The sequence below is a fragment of the Talpa occidentalis genome, unplaced genomic scaffold, assembly GCF_014898055.3.
Source record: "Talpa occidentalis isolate TD23 unplaced genomic scaffold, MPIMG_talOcc4v2.1, whole genome shotgun sequence".
Classification (NCBI taxonomy): domain Eukaryota; kingdom Metazoa; phylum Chordata; class Mammalia; order Eulipotyphla; family Talpidae; genus Talpa; species Talpa occidentalis.
In genome coordinates this window covers 130,319,468-130,340,393 of record NW_026555331.1, presented here as the reverse complement: position 1 = coordinate 130,340,393, position 20,926 = coordinate 130,319,468, and the positions used below count along the sequence as shown (strand labels likewise).

Here is a 20,926-nt window from a genome sequence, read left to right as displayed (position 1 = left end):
TAAATAAATAAAGGTCATTTAAGCAAGTTACTTTACTTTTCCAAATCTAGTTTTCTCATATTTAAGACTGAAAAAATATAGAGACAGAGACAGACAGACAGACACATACTTACACACAGAGAGAGAGAGAAAGAGTGAGAGAGTTACTTCCCTCCCACCAATTCTATTCCTGTTCCTTGAAATACCTGGCAACATCTATAACTTAGAGGTTCAAAAAGTGATTTGGGAAAGTGACTGATTTAACTTGAAATTGGGCATATTTTTTCTGTTTTCTATGGTGTGAAAATGAATTTTGTGTTTCAGTCAAATCCATTCATTACAGATATCTCCTTACATTATCTACCAAAAAACTGCAGCTCCACTGGCAATCTTAGTAAAGAGCTAACCATAAACATAGTCTTCAGGATCATATTAAGGGATTAAATTCTGTATTTCTAAACCCATACATTTGGGGTGGGGCATAAAACCAATTTCAATAAATGCAAAAAGACTGAAACTACACAGATTATATTCTCTGATTAGAACACAGTTCAATTAGAAATCAATAACAAAATTTATCCTGAAAATTTTCAAAATATGTGGAAACTAAATAGCATACTTCTAAATAACTCAGAAAGCAAAGAAATAACAGCAAGAAAATAAGAAAAAAATATATTGAGCATGACACTGAAGTTTTCTTTGCCATGGTTAAAATTAAAAATTTTTTATCTAGGCTTCGATAGAAAAGATTGATAAACGTACCTAGTTAATTTAAAATTTCATGGAACTTACAGACTAGTGATCAGGAGTCCATCTGGCTACTTATCAATACATTTTAAAAAGAAAAAGTCTGCTATCATTTTAACCCACTTGAAAAAAATATGACGTAACTGTCAGCAACAAGGGTTAAAATAATACACCTAAAATAATAAAAATAAACCTATTAAACTTTCATATGGTAATTGGTGAGCCAGTTTTCTAACCATTTCCATGCATACATGCATTTTCCAGCTGGTACAATCAAATACTGAATATTTTGGTAGGTAGATGGCAGCAAGGATGGAGGTATAATTAAAGTGTGCATAAATCTTCTCTTAATGGGTTATTTCCATTTAAAACTTTGGATGATCATATCTCAGTGACACTTTTCTAGTTCCCCAATCATCAAATTCTAAAATTCTCCAATCATCAAATTCTAAAATACCCTCACTATTTAACAAATACTCAGATGAATCTTACTGTGCTGTGCATTAGATTAAATCTATATGGTGATTCAATAATCTAAGGAAAGTCTTCCCTATTCCATTCTTGCCCTGAAAGTGCTACCAGTACAACAAGAAAGCCCCAGATGTCCTAATAACTACAGGACAAGGGACTTCACTGATGCAAACCACAGTACTTAAACCTAGACCATTCATTTATCAGAAATAGGATCTTTTGGGGGAAATAAGATAAAAATTAAGTCCCAGTATGATTAACTAGGGAATATGACTTAATTTAAATAATCATCCATAAGAAATGCCAGTATGTCTGAAAGACAAATGTTGTTGCATTTGGTAGCATGGAACCATTCAGCTACTCCATAGGGACCAAATTGGTGGTGTTGAATTATAACACCAGTTTAAAATGCTGATATGGTGAGGATTCTTATGAATGAATCTGTAACTATTTTTTTTTATAAAACAGATGGAATTGAGTAGTCAACTTACCAAGGTATCACACCAGAAGAGAGAAGAAAGAGAAGTAGTTTAAACATTCACGAGAGACTTCTAGCATAATCATTTGGAATATAACCCAAATAAACAAAAAAGTAAAAAATAGGTCTAGCTATTGAAGAAAATAACTTCATTTGCTCCATTAGAGACCATACTTGGGCACTGAGGTCAGAAATTAATCATTAAGCACTGTGAGCAAAATTAAGGGCACTGTTTTCATATATTTGATATTTTAATTACACTAAAAGCCTTAAATTCTGCCCAAGGTTTCAATTCACAATGGATTAGAAACAAATTATTTCAGACTGTATAAGTGAGAGGACTAGATAATAGGTAGACAGGCAGCAGATAGAGGGACTATATGAAAATGTGAGTACAGATTTTTAATTCCCATTCACCCTTACCCAAATCTTATACTTTACTAGCCAAAAAAAAATTAAAAAACCCAAACCCAAATCAATAGTCTATAAAACTTTTAAGGCACTATCCACCCATGATCCTAGGAAGTAAAAGGTTTATTTTCACCGACCAATGCATCTCAAGCATTCCTGACACTAAATCAACATAAAGCTGCCTGTGAAATGGGAGTAAATAATGAAAATATTTTATAGGTAAAATAATACTTATTTTATAGGTAAAATAAGTATCTTTTAAAACCCATGCAATGAATACCAGATTTGGGTTTTAATTCATTAAAGACTAGTAAGTACTTGAGAATTTTTAAGCAAGGGATTAATGAAATTAGTAGAATGAATATGGAAGAGTTGTGAAAGACATGATAGAGATCTCAATAGCAGGACTCCTGTGTATTGTATTATTAGGATAAGAGAGAAAAATTAAAAAAAAAACAACTATAGGTTCTGAGGCTATAAATAGAAAACTTTTGTACTTTAAAATATGTTGGCTTCCCTTTCATGGGGAAAAAAAAATCACTCACCTAGACATAGACATCAGAAGGATACTATGATAATAGTTTTTCTCTGTTAGATTTCAAGTTAAAATATATCCTGTGTGGTTCAGGACCATTGTGCCAATCTGAAGCATACAACTTTAGAATTGAAAGAGATCATCAGCAAATTTACCTTGCCCATTTTGCAGGTTAGAAATCTGAGACCCTTAGAGATTAAAATAAATAGCAGTATTTGTAGAACAGAATGGCTACAATCCTGAAACCATATTTGCCATAACATTATCAAATGTAAGGAAACAGAGTAAATAGAAATTAAGTTTTTCCAAAAAAAGGAAACAATGAAAAACAAAAAGTCGTTTACTACTTTTTTCAAATTATTAAAAAATTACAAATGCAAAGACACTAAATACTTATTTTTACAAACCTGGATGAAGTCAAAGATGGTAAGAGGCAGAATGTCATCCAAAATTGCTATATCTTTGGAGAATCTATTAAGGATTCCACCTATAATATAAAGGAAGATGCCTCAAAAAGCAGTAATCTTAAAAAGATATCAATACATTTAATGCTACAATTGGATCATCACAGAAGCATTGAGAACTCAAATAAGAATAAGCAAATCATAAATAAGGACTTAAGAAAATTTTAGCATCGTACGAAGATTCTAAGTAACCATGTGTTCAAGTTATTGTCTCCCATCTTCAAACCCCTGTAAATACAGACTGCTGTAAAGTTCAGGCAAAGCCAATGTCTTTAACAGACCCCTAATTACAGATTAGGTCAGGAATGGGCACTCTTCTTACTACTACAATCTCACACTTGCAAGGGTGAGTTTAATGATAATTTACTGGATATGCAATCATCATTTTCCTATGCCTGCTCTCTATTAATATATAGCTCTCCCTCTCCTCTAACCTCCACATCTTTTTGACACATTTCTCCTGAACCCATGGCTGATCTCGATTCCTGCTTGCCCACCACACGACCCCCCTTTGCTGTGTTCTCTCTTCTTCCTTCCTCACTGGCAATCTAAGTGTCAGCCTGTCTTCCAAACTATACATTCACAATTGCTAAGTTTGATAATTTTTTCCATGAAATCGATCATATGCATAGCATCTAATATCTGGCTGGCACAATGCTAGGCACTGAGGTAACAGGTAAAAAAGTTGCACTCCTTGTCTCTGAGAAATTTAATTAAATATATCATTAGATAAAAATTTAAAATACTACACAAACAAGGTGATACTAAGTCATATCATTCACCCTCTCCTAACTGCGGGATAAAGTCCAAAATTCTTAGTTAAATATTTAATGTCTTCCATAAATTAGCCTTAAACCACCTAACTAGTACAAGCTTCCTCTATTCAAACATTCTGCCTCAACTAGATAGGTTTACTCTTTAAATAAACCTTAAATTCTCTGCCTGGTCCAGGTGGTTGTTTCCTCTGCTTGAAAACCCTTTTCCCTCTTGTCTACTTGTTAAAATTTATTTCCTTCCTGGCCCAACTCAAATGCCTCTCTATAAGAATGCATCAGTGTGAGTAGCAGCTAGAATTAAGCCCTTTCTCTAGATAAACTTAGTACCTTTAATACATTTTGTCAGCCACCTGTGTTATAACGATTATATCCCTGTCTCATATCTTGGTTGCTTGTGTACCAGTCTTATCTCTTGTTCTAGATTGTACACTGAAGAGGTCAATGGAATCATGCCACATTTATTTGGCATCACAGTCCTCAGCAGAAAGCCTTATATGTAGGAATTATTCAATGAAGGATTATTTATTTAAGTTACTATCTTTTAACCTTTACTGATAATATGTTCTTCTGTATATTTAAGCATATTTGTATAATTCCCCAAAATTAAGAAAACTTTTAAAACTAACTTATAGTATTTTTACCATTTAGAAAAAGACAGTTTCCTTTTGTGAAAAAATAACATTCTGGTGTTTATAATATTTCAAATGGTGGTGTTCTGTCAAAATATGTAGTTGCATACTTTCATCCATTCAATACACTTCAATGAACACCTACTGTGTGTTTGCATCTTAAGTTCATATAAAGAGTAACACAGGAAAGTCAGGCACAGTATCAGTGAAAATCAGGAAGAACACATAACTGTCCCAGGATATATCTGGGAGAAACAGAAATGCACATACAAGACAAGAAAGCAGTGGTTGCTGCCAAGTATAGCAGAGAATATAGTGAGGACAAATGAATTAGAAATCAGTAAAAGCATTAAAAGCAATGGTTTTTTAAAAGCAAGCAAAATTCCTGCCTATAGAAAATGCAGTTGGGAGTAGGGGCAGGAATAGAACATATGGATCTTACAAGATCTTGCTATTTCAATTCTCCGGAGCATAAATAGAAGGAATGCAAAAGCAGAGATGTTTCAGAATCACCCTATAAAGTATATTAATGTTTAGAAAGTAAGATAAATACAAAAATGACATGAATGGTAAACATCTAAACATGAAATAGAGAAGGTTCAGAACTCACTGAACAGTGTTTAAGAAAATAAGGATCTCTGAAAAGTGTGGAATGGAAAGTACAGCACCCCACAATCAGCAACACAGGAGGAAACAACGGTGCATTTCACGTTGGCTCTGTAACAGGCACAGAGACTGCCTGGGTTCATCCTCACAACGATCTTCTGAGATCACTATTCCTTCTCCTACTTTACAAATGCGGACATCAGGCTCAAATGCAGAAGTCAGGGCAAGCGGTAACTCCTATGGAGCCAAGCTGAGCCTCAAACAATGCCTCTAATCTTTCCCTTATATCTCATTACCATTTCTGCCTGCTGGGCAAATCCCCTATCTTCTCTGGGCCGTAGCTTTTACATAAAAATGAAGTCATTGGGTTAAAGTAATTTGATACTCTCTTTAGGTCTAAAATTTCTTAGCTCTGACAAGTATAATAAAATGAGACAAGCTCTACTGACACACAAGGGCTTCGGAATAAGTATGAAGAGCTTCTTGTATACTAACACTGACATTCTGTCACCCGGAAAAATAATTTCTTAATATTTTTAGATACAAATCACTCTTTGAATCTCAATCTTGGACTTTATTTTTTGTTTTATAATCAAACATTTGTGTGTCTACTTCCTCTCCCTTGTCTGTGAGTTCTTTCAGGACAAGATGGTCTTATTTATGTTTTCATGTTAGCCCCTGACTTAGTGCCACACACTGTAAGTGTCCAAAAGATTTCTATAAGAATTAAACATAGGGAAATGCTTAATAACCACAGGTTAAATGCAAATTTGCTAAAGAAAGATCAAAGAATTGATTACTTTTAAAATACTACATTGTCATTAGCTTTTGAAATCTTTGTTCCCTTTATTTTACTAACTTTATTTTCTATGCTTTATTTTTAATTGTGATATAACTGACAAAATTATAAATTATTTAAAGTGTATAATGTGAGGCTTTCATATATTGATATATACTTGTGTGTGTTAGTGTCTATATATATATACATATAGGTGTGTGTATACACATATTGTGAAAGGATTCTTCCCACTGAGTTAATTAACACATTCATCACCTTCCTATTCACCTTTTTTTTGGGTAAGAATATTTAAATTTTACTCTCAGCAAATTTTAACTATACAATATAGTATTATCAATTATAGTCACCATGTTATACATTAGGTCTCAGACCTTACACATTTATGTTTCTACCCTTTTACCAAATTCTTGGTGGTGTTCAGAAAGTTAAAAAATACATTTGGGAATTGGCCCCACCTCCAAAAAAGAACAAAATCTGGAACAAACTTATATGATCATCTTTGAACTGTTATAGCAAACTAGATTATTCTACCCCATCAAAAGACTTTATCAGTAAAAGACTTTTCTGTTTTTCTTCATTACTTTAAATCTCTTCTTAAACAATGCTATACATTGAAAGCATGATGTCTGGAGTGGGCTAGACCAAATATCTAAATAGAGGAGGGCAAGTTAGCCAGAAGGGTTTGATTCTGCTTCCCCAATACCATCAGCATCATATTCTAACTGTGCTAATTAAGTGATATAGAAATATGAGCAGCAACCATATCTGACAGACTATAATAACTGAGAAATGCACATGCCAGATATAGGAGACTCAGCAAAAGGCAGATTCCCCCATGCAAAAGCCAACATTACCACTGGAAGACCACTAAAACCACAGGTCCTACTGATGGGGGATCAGCAGTTTCATTTGGTATACCTAACCAAGTACCTGCTTTCAAGGTGTTGAGAGTGGACATAGGTGCTTGAAGAACAGAATGTAACATTTTGTGGTGTAGAATTTTGGACACTGTGATCAGAGAATGCACCAGTGGTAAACCTCTGAAGAATCCCAGAGCAAGCAAAGTGTCGGCTACTCCCACATAAATGTAAAAAACATAATAGTAGCTGGTTCTGGTGATGATCACTCCAGAGGTGTTATTTGCACTCTTAGTACTATTTCCTTTGTCTTGAGGAGATTCTCTGTAGAGGAAAAGGGAAATTTTTATTTGGCAACCAAATTTTTCTGTTGAATTTCCAATACATGTAAATGAAGTCTAATTTGAGTCAAAAGAAACAGTATTTCATTAGTCCAGTTTGTGCCTTCAATCTCAAGGATTTACCATTGCAAGAACGTTTTTGTCAACCATTTGAGATAGGTAAAACTCATCTTCTTTAATTTCTTAGAGACAATACTAAGTATATAATGTTTTAAATATTTTTATTACATTTTATGGAAACTAATCACAATTAATGTCTTTAGAGACTGTCAAGGAGCTGCAAGACTACACGTGCTCACAATTTTCTCCAAAGATCTCTATTGTCCACTGTAATAATACCGGGGCAAGGGGGTGGGGCGAGGACGGAGCAAAAATTGCAATATTTAATAAGACCCAGAAAATCAATACAAACAAAACACAATTCACAATAGAATATGGAATACTCACTTTCCAAATAGCCACAACACAACCAAAGAAACAGCCACCTGGAATGGAACAGACAGAGTTGATAGTTTTTCACTATTTTTACCTATTTCTCCCATATCCATCTCTAATTTCACCATGACTTACAACAAAACACACACAATTTCATCTTCCTTTGCTTTGCTTTCTGGGCCCAGTAGCTGAAATAATTGTTCTAATACCCATTATTTGTGGCAAAACATTAAGTTAATGGAATTCAAATTTCGCTCAATTTAATACTTTACCATTTCTCAATGAGCCCGGGAATAATATAACCTTCCCTCAACAACAACTATTCCTTGAACTACACTGAAGATCTAAGATTACAGCTAAATGTCTCAAGTAATATGCTTCGTTTCTTAAGGAGAGTCTAATCTCAGCCTGCAGGCAGGCTGTTTATCCAGGTATTTGATAGAAATAATTTTATTGTACAATGATTACGAGGAACTAATGCCTCTGAGACCAATTAATTATCAGAAAATATGAAGTTGGTATTTATGAAGACCAGTTCAAAGTTTCAACAGTGTAAACATTCAGTTTATAAAATAAGATATGATGCATGCAGATTAAAGCATACACTACTGGTACTATTATAAAACATCTGGGGTTTTCTCAAAGTGGAAACATTGGCTTGATCTGTGCCATAACAATGAACAGTGTCATTACAAAACAAACTTAACAACTGTGAATTTTGTAGTTCCTTTGATATTCAAATGACCCCTACCCTGTTCTATTTCAATATGGATTCTATTCTCCCAAAACCTATGGAGAAACAATCTTCTGTTGATGCCATCCCAATTATAGTACTAGAAATTACTCTGAAATTATACAGTGAGCCCAATAGTAACTCTATTAAGGAATCAAGTAGAAAAAAAGAGAAATTTTGAGTGAAATGATTTTTAAAATGAATACAGTATATAAACAAATAGGGCAGAAACAAATGTTCTTGGCGTAAGAAATCTACAAATCTTATTTTATATTCAAGTTTCTCTTAAGAATTCAATAGTACCATGTAAATATCATAGCATCATATAAATTTTTTTAGGGGAACACTTACTTTTTTGTTATTATTAAGAAGTTATATTATGTACTTTAAAGAGGTATATAGTTTTATGGGCCTCCCTGGGGGTGCAAGGGGTTAAGCACTGCACTATGAAGCAATCCGGAGCTTCTGCATGAGTACGATCCCCTGCCAGCCAGGGAGAAACCCACATGGCGAGGTAGACCTCTTCTGTCTCCCCCGCTGCTCCCCTCAGGAGTGTATTTCCATCAGCCTGCCTGTTCTGTTCCCCACTCTGTTTCTGGTGGCTCCTCTCACCCCTCGCATCTCTGGCCTGTACCTCAGCTCTTGTATGCATAAATAAATAAATCTTTAAATAAAAAAAGAGGTATACAGTTTTAGTTAAATTAACATATCTGATAGTAGAGTAACAATAACAAATATAATGGCATCATTTTCACTTTCCTACTTTTTTTCATTATACACTAGCCTCCATGCACTGTATTAATTATTAAAAAAACAACTATCTTTGTTATCTTGGAATTCAAGTAAATTCAAAATGACAAAAAATCTTGGCAATAATCTAGTTATTTCAATGGTCTTTGTTTTATGATAAGTGTTTTCCTATTTCCTAATAAATTACTCATGAACCTAGATACTGATATATTTCTGAGTCATTCTTTGATTATTAAATTCCTCCTTTGCTCCAATTAAAGGAGTGCCCATAAAAACTAGCACTGCCAACATTCTATGGATATGAGTAGAGCCCAGAAATAAACATCTTATAATATTTTTATGGAACAATTACCAAACAGTTCTCCAAAGAACTAGTATAGTCAGTATAATGTAAAGTTATTTCCTGGTTCGTGTGAATAGAAGCTATGGAACCACCAATCCAAATCAATAGCCTTTACTGACCAGAACAAAAGCATTTCTAAGGCCTGACATAATTACTTTAGTAAAAATATTTGGGCATTCAGAAACAATTGAACAAACAAGTTCTAGCATCTCATTTCCAAAACATTTCAAAGTAAGAAAAGTTTACGCAGTGAATAATAATGACAGCCCCAAATAACTAAAAGAGAAAAGCAAAAAATTCTTTAATTTTAAAATTTTTCAGGATTTTCAACTTGGTTTCATGAAAAACAGTATAGTCTAGATCAGCAGTACCCAAGAGAAATTTCCACAATATTAGAAATATTGTATTTCCACATTGTTCAATATTGTTGCCATTTATTACATGTGGCATTTTGATCATTTAAAAATGTGGCTAATACGTGACTGAGAAATTGAATTCTAAATTTAATTTCAGTTAATTTAGTTTATATGGCCATATATGGCTGGCAGCTACTATATTAGACAGTGCATGCATAACTACTAGCTATAGGGGGGTATACAGTAATATTTTCTATATACATATACACCAAGTATCAGAAATATAACAATGGTGCTCTCTACAGATAGGTTCATGAATGGCCATGATGATGATTCATGAACTTTGAAAATGGCTGTAGATGAAAAAGATGTAGCTAGTATTTAGAAGCCAGTCAGAATTAAAAGTATGTAGAGTAACCAAGTGCCTATAGTTGAAAAACTTACTTGCCAAAATAATTAACAAACATTCTAGGATATGGAATACATGAAAGCTGAGTATGTATGTAGCAAAACCCTAATAGCATGGTTTTAAAAGTCAGACGTGATGTAGAATTAGAATAAGAACATATTCAGGACCTATGGGAAACCCTACCATGACATAACCTGTCCAGACACAATTCTGATATTCACAACTAAAGAAAGTAAGTATGAAATGAAGTAAAGTGCCAAGGGCAATGTATTAATAGTATGATGACGTATATAAAAAGCTTGAAAATATGAATGTAGCAAAGAAGGTATAATTGTTCAACATTCCATCATAAAGAGTTTTAATAGGCTACAAAGTAAACATTAAAATATCTACAGAGGTCTTTAAATATTACTTAAGATTTTTCACTGTGGTATGGTAGATATTTTGCCTAATTAATAACAGGTAATTTCCTCCAGTCATAATAGATGTTCCTGCCTCCCCTCATGCCCCTGTCCATTTTCCATATAGCAGAGAGAATGGTCTTTTTAAAACATGAAAAAGATCACATTATATTCTGGCTAAAGGCTGCTCAAGGCTTCTTGGCTAAAATAAAGCCCAAGGTTTTCATTCCAGTCAATTGGTCTTACTTTTTCAACATCATCACATCACTCTTGTCAATCTCATCTCCCCAATTATGCCGGCCTCTCTTAGAATCCCTGGTGACGCACCAGTTGAGCGCTGGGTTGCGAAGCTGCCCGCAGCCTCTGCGGCGCCAGTTCGATCCCCAGCTGCTCCCCAACCACCGGAGGAGGGTCCCACATGGCGCGCAGACCTCTCCTGCCGCCCGCTGTTCCCCTCAGCAGTGTACTTCGGTCCTTCTGCCTGCTCTGCTCCCCTCTCTGGCTCTGGTGAATTCTCTCACCCGCCCGTGCTTCTGACTGTACCCAGTGCTTGTATAAATAAATAAATATATATCTTTAAAAAAAAAAAATCCATAATTTAACAAATCCTTCCAGGACCTTCACATTTGCCCCAGTCTTTGTATGTCTGACTCTTATCTTTTAGGTGGCAACTAAATGTCATTTCCTTAGAAAGGTCTCCCTGTCCACTGTCCTTTTCCTACCTGTAACACAGTGCACTGTTAATTTCTTTCTGGTGCTTGCCACTTTCTGTAATTATTTTCATCAAAATGTTTTTATTGTCTATCTCTTCCATTAGAATGTGCTTTATAAGGCCAGGGAGGAGTCATTTGTCCTCTTCCTCATTGTATCCTCAGTGCTTAGCACAACACCTAGCAAATACTGGGTATTCTGTGAATCCATTTTTTAAAAAAATAATAGGCAAGAGAATACTTATATAAAACAATTACAAATATCAACAGAGAGAAAATAAGACAATGCTCATATAGAAAACACATTTTAAAAATCAGGTATAAAAATTACAGAACCAAAGCTGATTCATTCTACAATCACTTGAGAGGGCTACCTCTCAAGTCACAAAATGAATCTGATTATAAATTAATACCTATTATTTAACAAACTATTGTTAAATAATGTGTTTTTGCCAAAGGAGGAGAGCATGATAAATGCTCATGTTAACACTATAAACATAAGTACACTGGGTTATTCCATCTGTATGATCTATTTGTCCTTCTCTGTATACATAGCACATTGAATTATTTCTGGCATATTCTCACATATCAAAAATATGTGTGGAATGAGAAAATGGCTGAATGGTTATTAAAGTAAATTGACACCTTGACATAACTTACTACACAGATTTCAAAGCTTCACAAGTCAAATCACACACTAAAACACAGACCATGCAATGGGATTAATAAAAGGATAGCACTTGTAATCAACAGCAGGGATATTGTAGGAGTGTATTATATGACCATTTTATTAGTAATGTCAAGTCACCCAGGGATACCTTATTAACAAAAAGAAGGGAAATCATAAAAGAATAGAAAACAGCAGTTCTCTGACACATATCTGAAAAAAATCACAAGATGAGAGCATTAAAGATTATTTTTTGATACTCCATTCAAATTATCCCTTCCAAATTATCCTTAATTTAACTTTAAATCACATTTTTTTACAACAGAACATTCTTACCTCAGCCAGAAAAATAACTAAACACCAAATTAGGACAAAAATTAAGTTCTTATGAACAGTAATATATCGAAGGTAGGTGTTCCATGTAGTCACTGCTGGTATGTTCTCCAAGTCATCAAAAAAACACTCCTAAAAAAAAAATTATGGTTATTGCAATAAGACAATACTACTTCATATCACTATTTTGGATTCATTTTTACTGTTTGGAAATAAATATTAATATTTGAATCTAAGTGAATAGTAACCAATATAAACCATCATTAATGATGTGTGATGTCACTCTACATTACAATAATGTCCACTGAAACAACAGTTTTTGAAAAATGAGAAACCCCATAATTCTTCAAATTCTAAAAAGTATTCCACTGATTATATAATTGTATTCTGTTTGGACAATTCCATGACTCTAATGATGAATAATGTCACACCTTTTATCAAAGGAATGATTCCATCCAACGGAAGCTTCCCAGAATCTCCTTTCACTTATTTCTTCAGGGGTCCATGGATGAATACAGTTTGATATTTTGGCCTGAAGGCCAGCTGATATTTGTTCATTTCTTAGTAACCTAGGATTATCTATCTTTCCAGTTATGACTTAAATTATGTAAGCTTTACCCTGGGTATAGTACCCTGGAAATTTTGTCCTTTAGTAGATACACTTCAAAATAAAAACACTGATATCAGATAGTCTAATGGAAAAGAATAGTTTCTCATGAAGTCAACAATATTCACAGAAGCAGCACTAGAACTTCGAAGAATGGGCCCAAGGGGTGCTATAAGTGTATAACACACTGGTTAGGTACAAAGAGTTTTGGAGTGAAACAGACATGGATTTGAATCTGGAGTCCAACATTGATCTCCTAGATACTGTCTGAATTTGGGACTATCACTGTGTTCTCTGAACCTTAATTTTTTTATTTGAAATGAGGCAGTGACAAGCACCTTCCAGGGTAGTAATGGGAACTGAATAAATTCTACCTGGAACTGGTAGCAATCAACAAATAACTATTATTAGTCAAAGATATCATTATTTACAACTAAACTTAGGGGTTCAGGTTTGAGAAGTTCATTCCAGCTGATATGAAAACCACATAAAATATACAAAAACAAATAAAAAAGAGACAAACTTCCAGTTTTAAAATAGTCATGCTGATATAATGTATAGCATGGTAACCATAGTTAATAACGCTGTACTGAACACTTAAAAGTTAAAAAAGAGAATAAATCTTAAAGAAAACAAAGAAAAAAATACACAGAAGAATTACCCTTTAGGAAATCTTTTTTAAAATTACAAAAAGTCTGAAAGTATGTACTTTTCAGAGTTCACCAATTCCGGTCTTCATTTGACAAAGGAGAAAACTTTTGTCCAGAAAAATGCTAATTTGAGACTTGCCAAATGTCACACCACTTTTTTTTTTTTTAAGATTTATTTATTTATTTATACAAGCACTGGGTACAGTCAGAAGAGCAAGAGGGTGAAAGAATTCACCAGAGCCAGAGCGGGGAGCAGAACAGACAGACTGACAGAAGTACACTGCTGAGGGGAGCAGCGGGCGGCAGGAGAAGTCTGCACATCATGTGGGATCCTCGCCTGGCGGCCGGATCGAACCGGTGCTGCAGAGGCTGAGGGCAGCTTTGCAGCCCAGCGCTCAACCACTGCGCCACTGGGGAGGTCCTGTTACACCACTCTTAACTGAGCTACACTGTTAAAGATGTGATCTAAATAAAATACTGCCTGTTTCATGCAAGGTTCTAGCAAAAAAAAACAAAACACAAGCATAAGCCCTCTTCTTTTATACTGCTTCCTATTTTAAGAATAAAATAATTTTATTCTTTAAAGCTTAATAAATTTTCTTACTGAAACTATCCCTAGTGTATATTGAGTTTCACATACTTTCTTTAAAAGAATTTTTTTTTTCAGAAATCCAACATAGACAGCAAATTTCTTTTTTTTTTTTTTTTAAAGATTTATTTATTTATACAAGCACTGGGTACAGTCAGAAGCACGGGAGGGTGAGAGAATTCACTAGAGCCAGAGCGGGGAGCAGAACAGGCAGAAGGACCGAAGTACACTGCTGAGGGGAGCAGCGGGCAGCAGGAGAGATCTGTGTGCCATGTGGGACCCTCGCCCGGTGGCCGGGGAGCAGCCGGAGATCGAACCCACACTACAGAGGCCGCGAGCAGCTTCGCAACCCAGCGCTCAACCGCTGTGCCACCGGGGAGGCCCTAGACAGCAAATTTCAAAGATAAAAAACCCTTCCTAAATTCAGGAAACTAATATTTAAGCCGGAATGTGAGTTAGCCTTATTGAGAGATTATATGATTATTATGTACCTTAGATAAGCTATATCCACAAAAAAACTATTTTGTAGTTGCTAAATAACTGAACCTATTTGTTCATATATTTATTCATACTCCAACCTCTTCCCAGAGAGGTTTTAAGATGTTAATAAAACAGATGCTTTCTAATTTATAATAATGTTTATTACACTAACCCTGGTTTTGACTTACAATAAATTTGATGGAAAAGATACATCTATCACAAAAGGAAACAGTTGATTCATTTACATTTTAAAATAGTTTACTTAATTGTTGGACTTTCAGAATCTTAAGATAAACCTCATCCAAAACCTGTAATTTGAATATATATATATATTTCCATAAAATAGTTCCATTAAATAGTTCCATAAATATATATATATTCAAATTACAGGTTATGGATGAGGTTTATCTTAAGACTAGATAGATAGATAGATAGATAGATAGATAGATAGATAGATAGATAGATAGATAGATAGATAGATAGATAGATAGATATTGCCCCTATATATATATATTGTCCTTCTGTTTAATTACACTCAAGGGCTGGTGAAAACCCACTAATAAAACTTATACACACCTTCAAATCTTCTTCATTGATTTCTTCACTTATTTCCAAGCCACTATCTTCAGATAACCGTCTTGAGTATATATCCATTTCAGTTAAGTTTGCTTGAGGGGCCAGTGACATTTTTCGTGCAGATGCACCTGTCCTTCTGTGAATGCTTTGACCTTGGTTCACTGAGGAGCATGTCATCAGGTTCAGAACAGACTGCCTCCTTCGCCCCTGAAATGTGGGGCCCGTGTCAATCAGACTACTCCGTGGAAGAACAGCCTCTCCCTGCTCAGAACCTGCAGCTAAGGACAGTCTTCTCTCTAAAGGCTCATCAGAATCTTCTTCGATGCCATTCATTTGTAATGGAGTCTTTTGGACAATTGAAAATTTTCTTATAGAGTTGACTGGATTGAGAACAGAGTTCTTTCTTTTTTCCCCAAACTCTTTAGGCTGTTTAAAAGATTGTTTTTTTGTTTCATTCCAGGAGACAGCAGCATCTCCTTCTAAAGAGAAACGCCGTAAAGTCTCAGTGAGGATTGAATTTCTTCTGTCTGCAGTAAACTGGTCGAAAGAATCATATCCCATGAGCTTTGAGCTGAAATCTGGCCGTAGATTTTGTAGTTCAGAAAACGTTCCATAAAAATAGCTGGTACCTTCATGTAAAATTAATATTTTGTCAGCTTTCTTTAAATGTTCCATTTTAGAAGTGACCAAAATCCTAGTTTTGTTAGCCATCAACTTACAGACACAGCTTTAAGGACATAAAAAGATACAAATAAGATCAACTTTATAAATGCTTTATTATATTAATGTATTGCATTTTAACATTTTATTTAAAGTATTCTCATATAAAACCTCCCTCTTGTGTTTATAAAACATAAAGAATGTTTTCATCATACTTAAAAAAGATTCTAAAAGTAAATATTCAATAGAAATTAATTTGATGCCTCTCAAATTATTACATGAAACATTAATTTATTAAATTTTTACATCATGTCACATTGCAAAGTATAAGGCAAACATACCTAGCATGAAATTAAATATCTAGTATTATAAAAATGTTTAACTTTGAGCAAATTGTTTAACCTCTAGAGGTCTTGATTTATTCATGTTGGAAATGAAGGAACTACGAGGTCACCTTTAAAATTCCTGGAGGTCTATATTTCTGTGTCTTCTAAAACGTTGGAACTTCCCTATTCTTTAAAATTTCTGTTTATTTCCTTTTACATTTTAAATTGAACACCGGTTTAGCTCCTAAGAGCTTATAGTAAAACTAATCTGACTTGTTAAAAAAAATACAAGAATTGGGAACCTGAGAATTTGGGTAATAAATTTTACCCTCCTCTGATAAAAGTTTCGTTGATCTGGACATAAATCCCAACAAGAACTAAGGGAGAACAATTTCATTGAAGCATCAAAACATTATATATTACTTAGACAAAGGTATCATTCTAGATTATACTCTAATATACTAACATAACTAGCAAAGTTTATATTGGTAAGAAGTTAATTAGCACAGTAATGGGATTATAAAAATAGTATTTTCTATATTAAATTTAAATGCTAAGAAAGGAGCTTCTAGAAATAATACAGCCATTTTATACACATATCTACATCTTTATTGCTTAAAATTTTTATTTTTCCAATAAACTACTTTATAGTCCACGAAATCACTTTGAAATTTTTAAAATCAAGTCATACAACCAAATTTCCCTGCTAGGAAATTCACACATATGAGCTTTAATCAGAGCTCAAGTGAAAGGAAAATCCCAAGACCGGACAAAGTTCTTAAGAAGGTATTGAGGGAGATGAGTAACCCACACATTCACCTACATTAAAACATACAGCAGGTATAGTTCCTTAAAAGTTTACTATCTTAGGAGGAGAGACAATAAAATACTAGCATAGAAAAAGTAAAAATAATTAATTATAATCAAAATAATAAACACATGCTACAGTTCATTAATACCATAAAAATTACATATAGTGATTATTAAAACAATAGCAATGAAAGAAACTGGTTTAGCATGAGATAGTCCAGAGAAGATTTTAAGGGAAGTGATCATGAATCTTGACCATGAAGGGAAGATCAGATTTAAGTGCTTTATCACATTCTGCCATACTGAGTCACAATAGTGGATTTACTTCTAAAGAGGTAATTGGCAGTCCATGGTATTTCTTATTATAAAAGTTTTAAGTTATTAAAAAAACATACCTTTCAAATATTTCTTTTTCTGTTAAAACATCTAGGTATCCAAAAGGAGAATCTAATAGGTACAAATCAGCATCTTTGTATACTGCTCTAAAAAGAAAATGAAAATGAAATTTGATTTCCTTAATATTACCTTTGTTATTTAGAGGAGATGATTTTGAATGAGGAACAAAAAGGTAAGTCACAGATGATATCTATGGCTTTTTACAACACTCCAAGAACTGAAGAAGTAGTTTTGCTATTCATGAATGGCATATACTTGCAAAAATTAAAAACTGAATCGTACCAATTCATTCCAATTAAAAACTTTTTTAACACTGAAAATCTACCACAGGCACAGTGCCAGAAAGAGATTATGAGGTTTATAGAGCAGAAACATTTTATGAACTTATTTAGTCAAGTGCAATAGTTTTAAAACTGAAACTGTAGTCCTTTTGGGGGAAACAAAGTGCCAATTTAGCTATTAAAGTTAAAAAAATTTTTAAATTGACATTTAAAATGAACCAAACAAAAATCCACTGGACAAGTTAATGAACAAATCAGTGCTAAAATAGGTGATTGAATATATGCTGTTACAAAAATGTATGTTCTAAGTAATTCAACAATTTGTAAAGTGAAACATAAATGTTCTACCAATAAAGGCTGAATTTGAATGCAAAAAAATTTTTAAAAAATTTTAACAGTGATATCTATTTACAGTCAACACCATATAAATATTTGATAACTAATGATAAAAATTGCATTGGCTTTTAAAAGATTTAGTGTTTTTGTATTACCGTAGCACTATGTATAATGTCCAGGCTATGGAAAAAAACCTAAGTGCCCCAAAACAGGTGAGTGGATCAAAAAGATGTGATACACACACAAACACACACACACACACACACACATATATACACACAAACATTGAGAAATTTCTCAGTGATCAAAATAGATATATCTCATGCCATTTACAGCAACATGGATGGAGTTGGATGAGATTATGCTGAGTGATTTGAGCCACAAAGAGAAAGATGGTTTTACTTATCTGTGGAATATGGAGAACCAAAACAAAAGGTCAGATGAAAATAAGGTTAATAACCAACCAATGAAAGCTGACTATAGAACTGAGGATTCTAGAGGGGGAGGATAAGGCTAAAACAATGTGGAGAGTGAGCAAATAGACTGTGGTGATGGACAAGCGGTGCTTTGATGATAGGTGTGCTATGGTAACTACACCTAAAAGGGGGACACCCTATTCTGTCAAATACCAACAACAAAAACCAATGTTAGCTAAGTAAAAAAAAAAAAAAAATCAGTGGGGGAAAAAAATATATATGTACTATTTCATTGCTGTAAAACACAGCAACTAAACTGCAACACTTATGGAACTATTTCATTTATTTTGTAATGGTTTTTATTTTTTACTGCTCTTATAATTTTATAATCACATTTTACTTTTTAATGTTTTCAGTGTTCACTACTACCAGCAAATTTATAGCAGTGCTGCTATGGCTGTATTATTGATACTGCATTTTGCTTATTATAGTCACAGTCCCTATGCTATATACACAAAAATTCCAAACAAGTAAAGGATGAATAATTCATAGTAAAAATGTATACCTATTATATTTTATTTATTAAGAAATAAATTTTTTATGTGCAAGAAAATCTAAATTGAGCCTAGAATAGTAGTATTAAGATGAAGATATAGTTCTATATTATGAAATAAGGTAATTTTTTCAGGTGTGGTTGTTAATAAACCCTCCCCTATCCCAATTATACTGGTTCAGTGTTTATGTTAATAGTTCTTGGCACTTTCTACAAAAAGAAAATTGTATTCAATTAGCATGTAATTAAGAGAATAAAAAAATATAAAAATGTCAGGCCTCCCCTGGTGGCACAGGTGGTTGAGCGCCGCGCTGTGAAGCTGTTCGCAGCCTCTGCAGCACCGGTTTGATCCTGGCTGGCTGGCGAGGGTCCCACATGGTGTGGCAGACCTCTCCTGTCTCACCAGTTGCTCCCCTCAGCAGTATATTTCGTCTGTATGCCTGTTCTGTTCCCCATTCTGTCTCTGGTGAATCCTCTCACCCTCCCACGCATCTGCCTGTACCCCAGTTCTTGTATAAGTAAGTAAATCTTTAAAAAAAATAGCAAAATGTCAAAGTAAAATATAAAAGAATCTTTGCAGTATAAATTATTGTCAAAGACAACATGCAAGAGAAAAAGGATCCCCATCAAAATTGTACCTTCAAGGTCTTTTTCCCCCACTTTGTTCTTCTATCTTTCCTGCACACCTGTGGCCACAGTTTCTCAATATATTAGAAATAACATGTCATCATCCAGTACTGACACAAGAATATTCTGATCAGAATAACAATAAATAATCCTTTCCAGTAGTAACAAATTGTGTGTATCTTACAGTAAAACCAAATCATAATCTGGTAAATACAAACCCAATTCTATGTAGAAGCTATATAACATACCTTACCTAAATTTAAAATCAGAATGCTTAAGTCTTGCATTGGCTCACATCTAAGTAAATCAACTTTCACTTATTTAGAAGTCATTAACTTGTCTGTGAATTTTTTACATATATCCATTGATTTATTACTTCACAGTGCAATCCCAAGACCCAGGCATGGTTTAATATAGAGTTGAGATGACCCGGTTCAAATTGTGGTTCTTCTGTTTCCCTCATGGCTTTCAGCAAGGTAAAAATCTAACATCTTCAATTACCTCATGACCACTTCCAAAGTGGGAAAATATTTTTTTGTGGGATGATATGGTTTATTAAGTAAATTATACACACACAGCCCACCTAGAATAGTACCAGGTAACTACATGTACTCAATGAATTAGTTTCCTGTCCCAGTTTTTGAAAGCAGGAGAAAGCAAGGGAAAAGAACCAAAATATAAGTGAGTCAATGTGATTTCTTGTGAACAACTTTGACAAAGAGTGAGAAGAATTATGTTCAAATAATTATGTTCAAATAAAACTGGAAGAACACTGACATCCCATATCACCAATATTTTTTAATTGAAAGTTATAACCACAGTTTTTTTTTTCTTAACACAAATTAACTATGCACTTCTCTTTGACAGTTCAAAATGTTCTAAACAAGAATCACTCTCCCGAGGGATAGCTCTACTCTCGACAATGTTAAGTGTGCTTGTCTTATTTGTTGGTATTTCTTTAAAGATCAGACTTCAAGATTTAACACAATTGACATAATTTGCCTTAATATTTTGTGGTGAAAATTATTAATCATGTTGAAAATTTTGAAAATGTATGTTTATCTAAACCAAGAAGCATAAACAAAAGCCTAAAGTAGTTGTGTGCATTGTAGGATCTGGTGAGCATGGGATTGTTACAATAAACGTAATAAATATTTATATTTTATCTTTCCTTGTGCTATTCAGAATGCCAAGATTTTTCATTTGCAGTAAACCATACCATAAGGCAAATAAATATATACACACATCAAAGCAGATATGCATTTTGAGAATGTCATCATTTGTATCAGCTATGAAATGTTATATCATTATCTATTGTTCTTAAGGATGATTCTTATTAGCCTGCCATAAAATTCGAGGTGTGTTCAATTCTAGAACAGAATATAAAGA

The 20,926-nt window shown here is 33.8% G+C and overlaps 1 protein-coding gene across 1 annotated transcript in view; it reads right to left on the bottom strand.

The window, feature by feature from the left end:
- The window catches only part of CFTR (CF transmembrane conductance regulator), a 152,945-nt gene that overhangs the window by 44,408 nt on the left and 87,611 nt on the right, over nucleotides 1-20,926 (bottom strand). The window contains exons 13-18 of the mRNA XM_054692591.1: nucleotides 17,324-17,410; nucleotides 15,133-15,859; nucleotides 12,234-12,362; nucleotides 7,541-7,578; nucleotides 6,826-7,076; nucleotides 3,029-3,108 (exon numbers count right to left, since the gene is read on the bottom strand). Coding sequence (XP_054548566.1) covers nucleotides 3,029-3,108; nucleotides 6,826-7,076; nucleotides 7,541-7,578; nucleotides 12,234-12,362; nucleotides 15,133-15,859; nucleotides 17,324-17,410 — 1,312 coding nt within the window. The remainder of the gene's footprint in view (nucleotides 1-3,028; nucleotides 3,109-6,825; nucleotides 7,077-7,540; nucleotides 7,579-12,233; nucleotides 12,363-15,132; nucleotides 15,860-17,323; nucleotides 17,411-20,926) is intronic.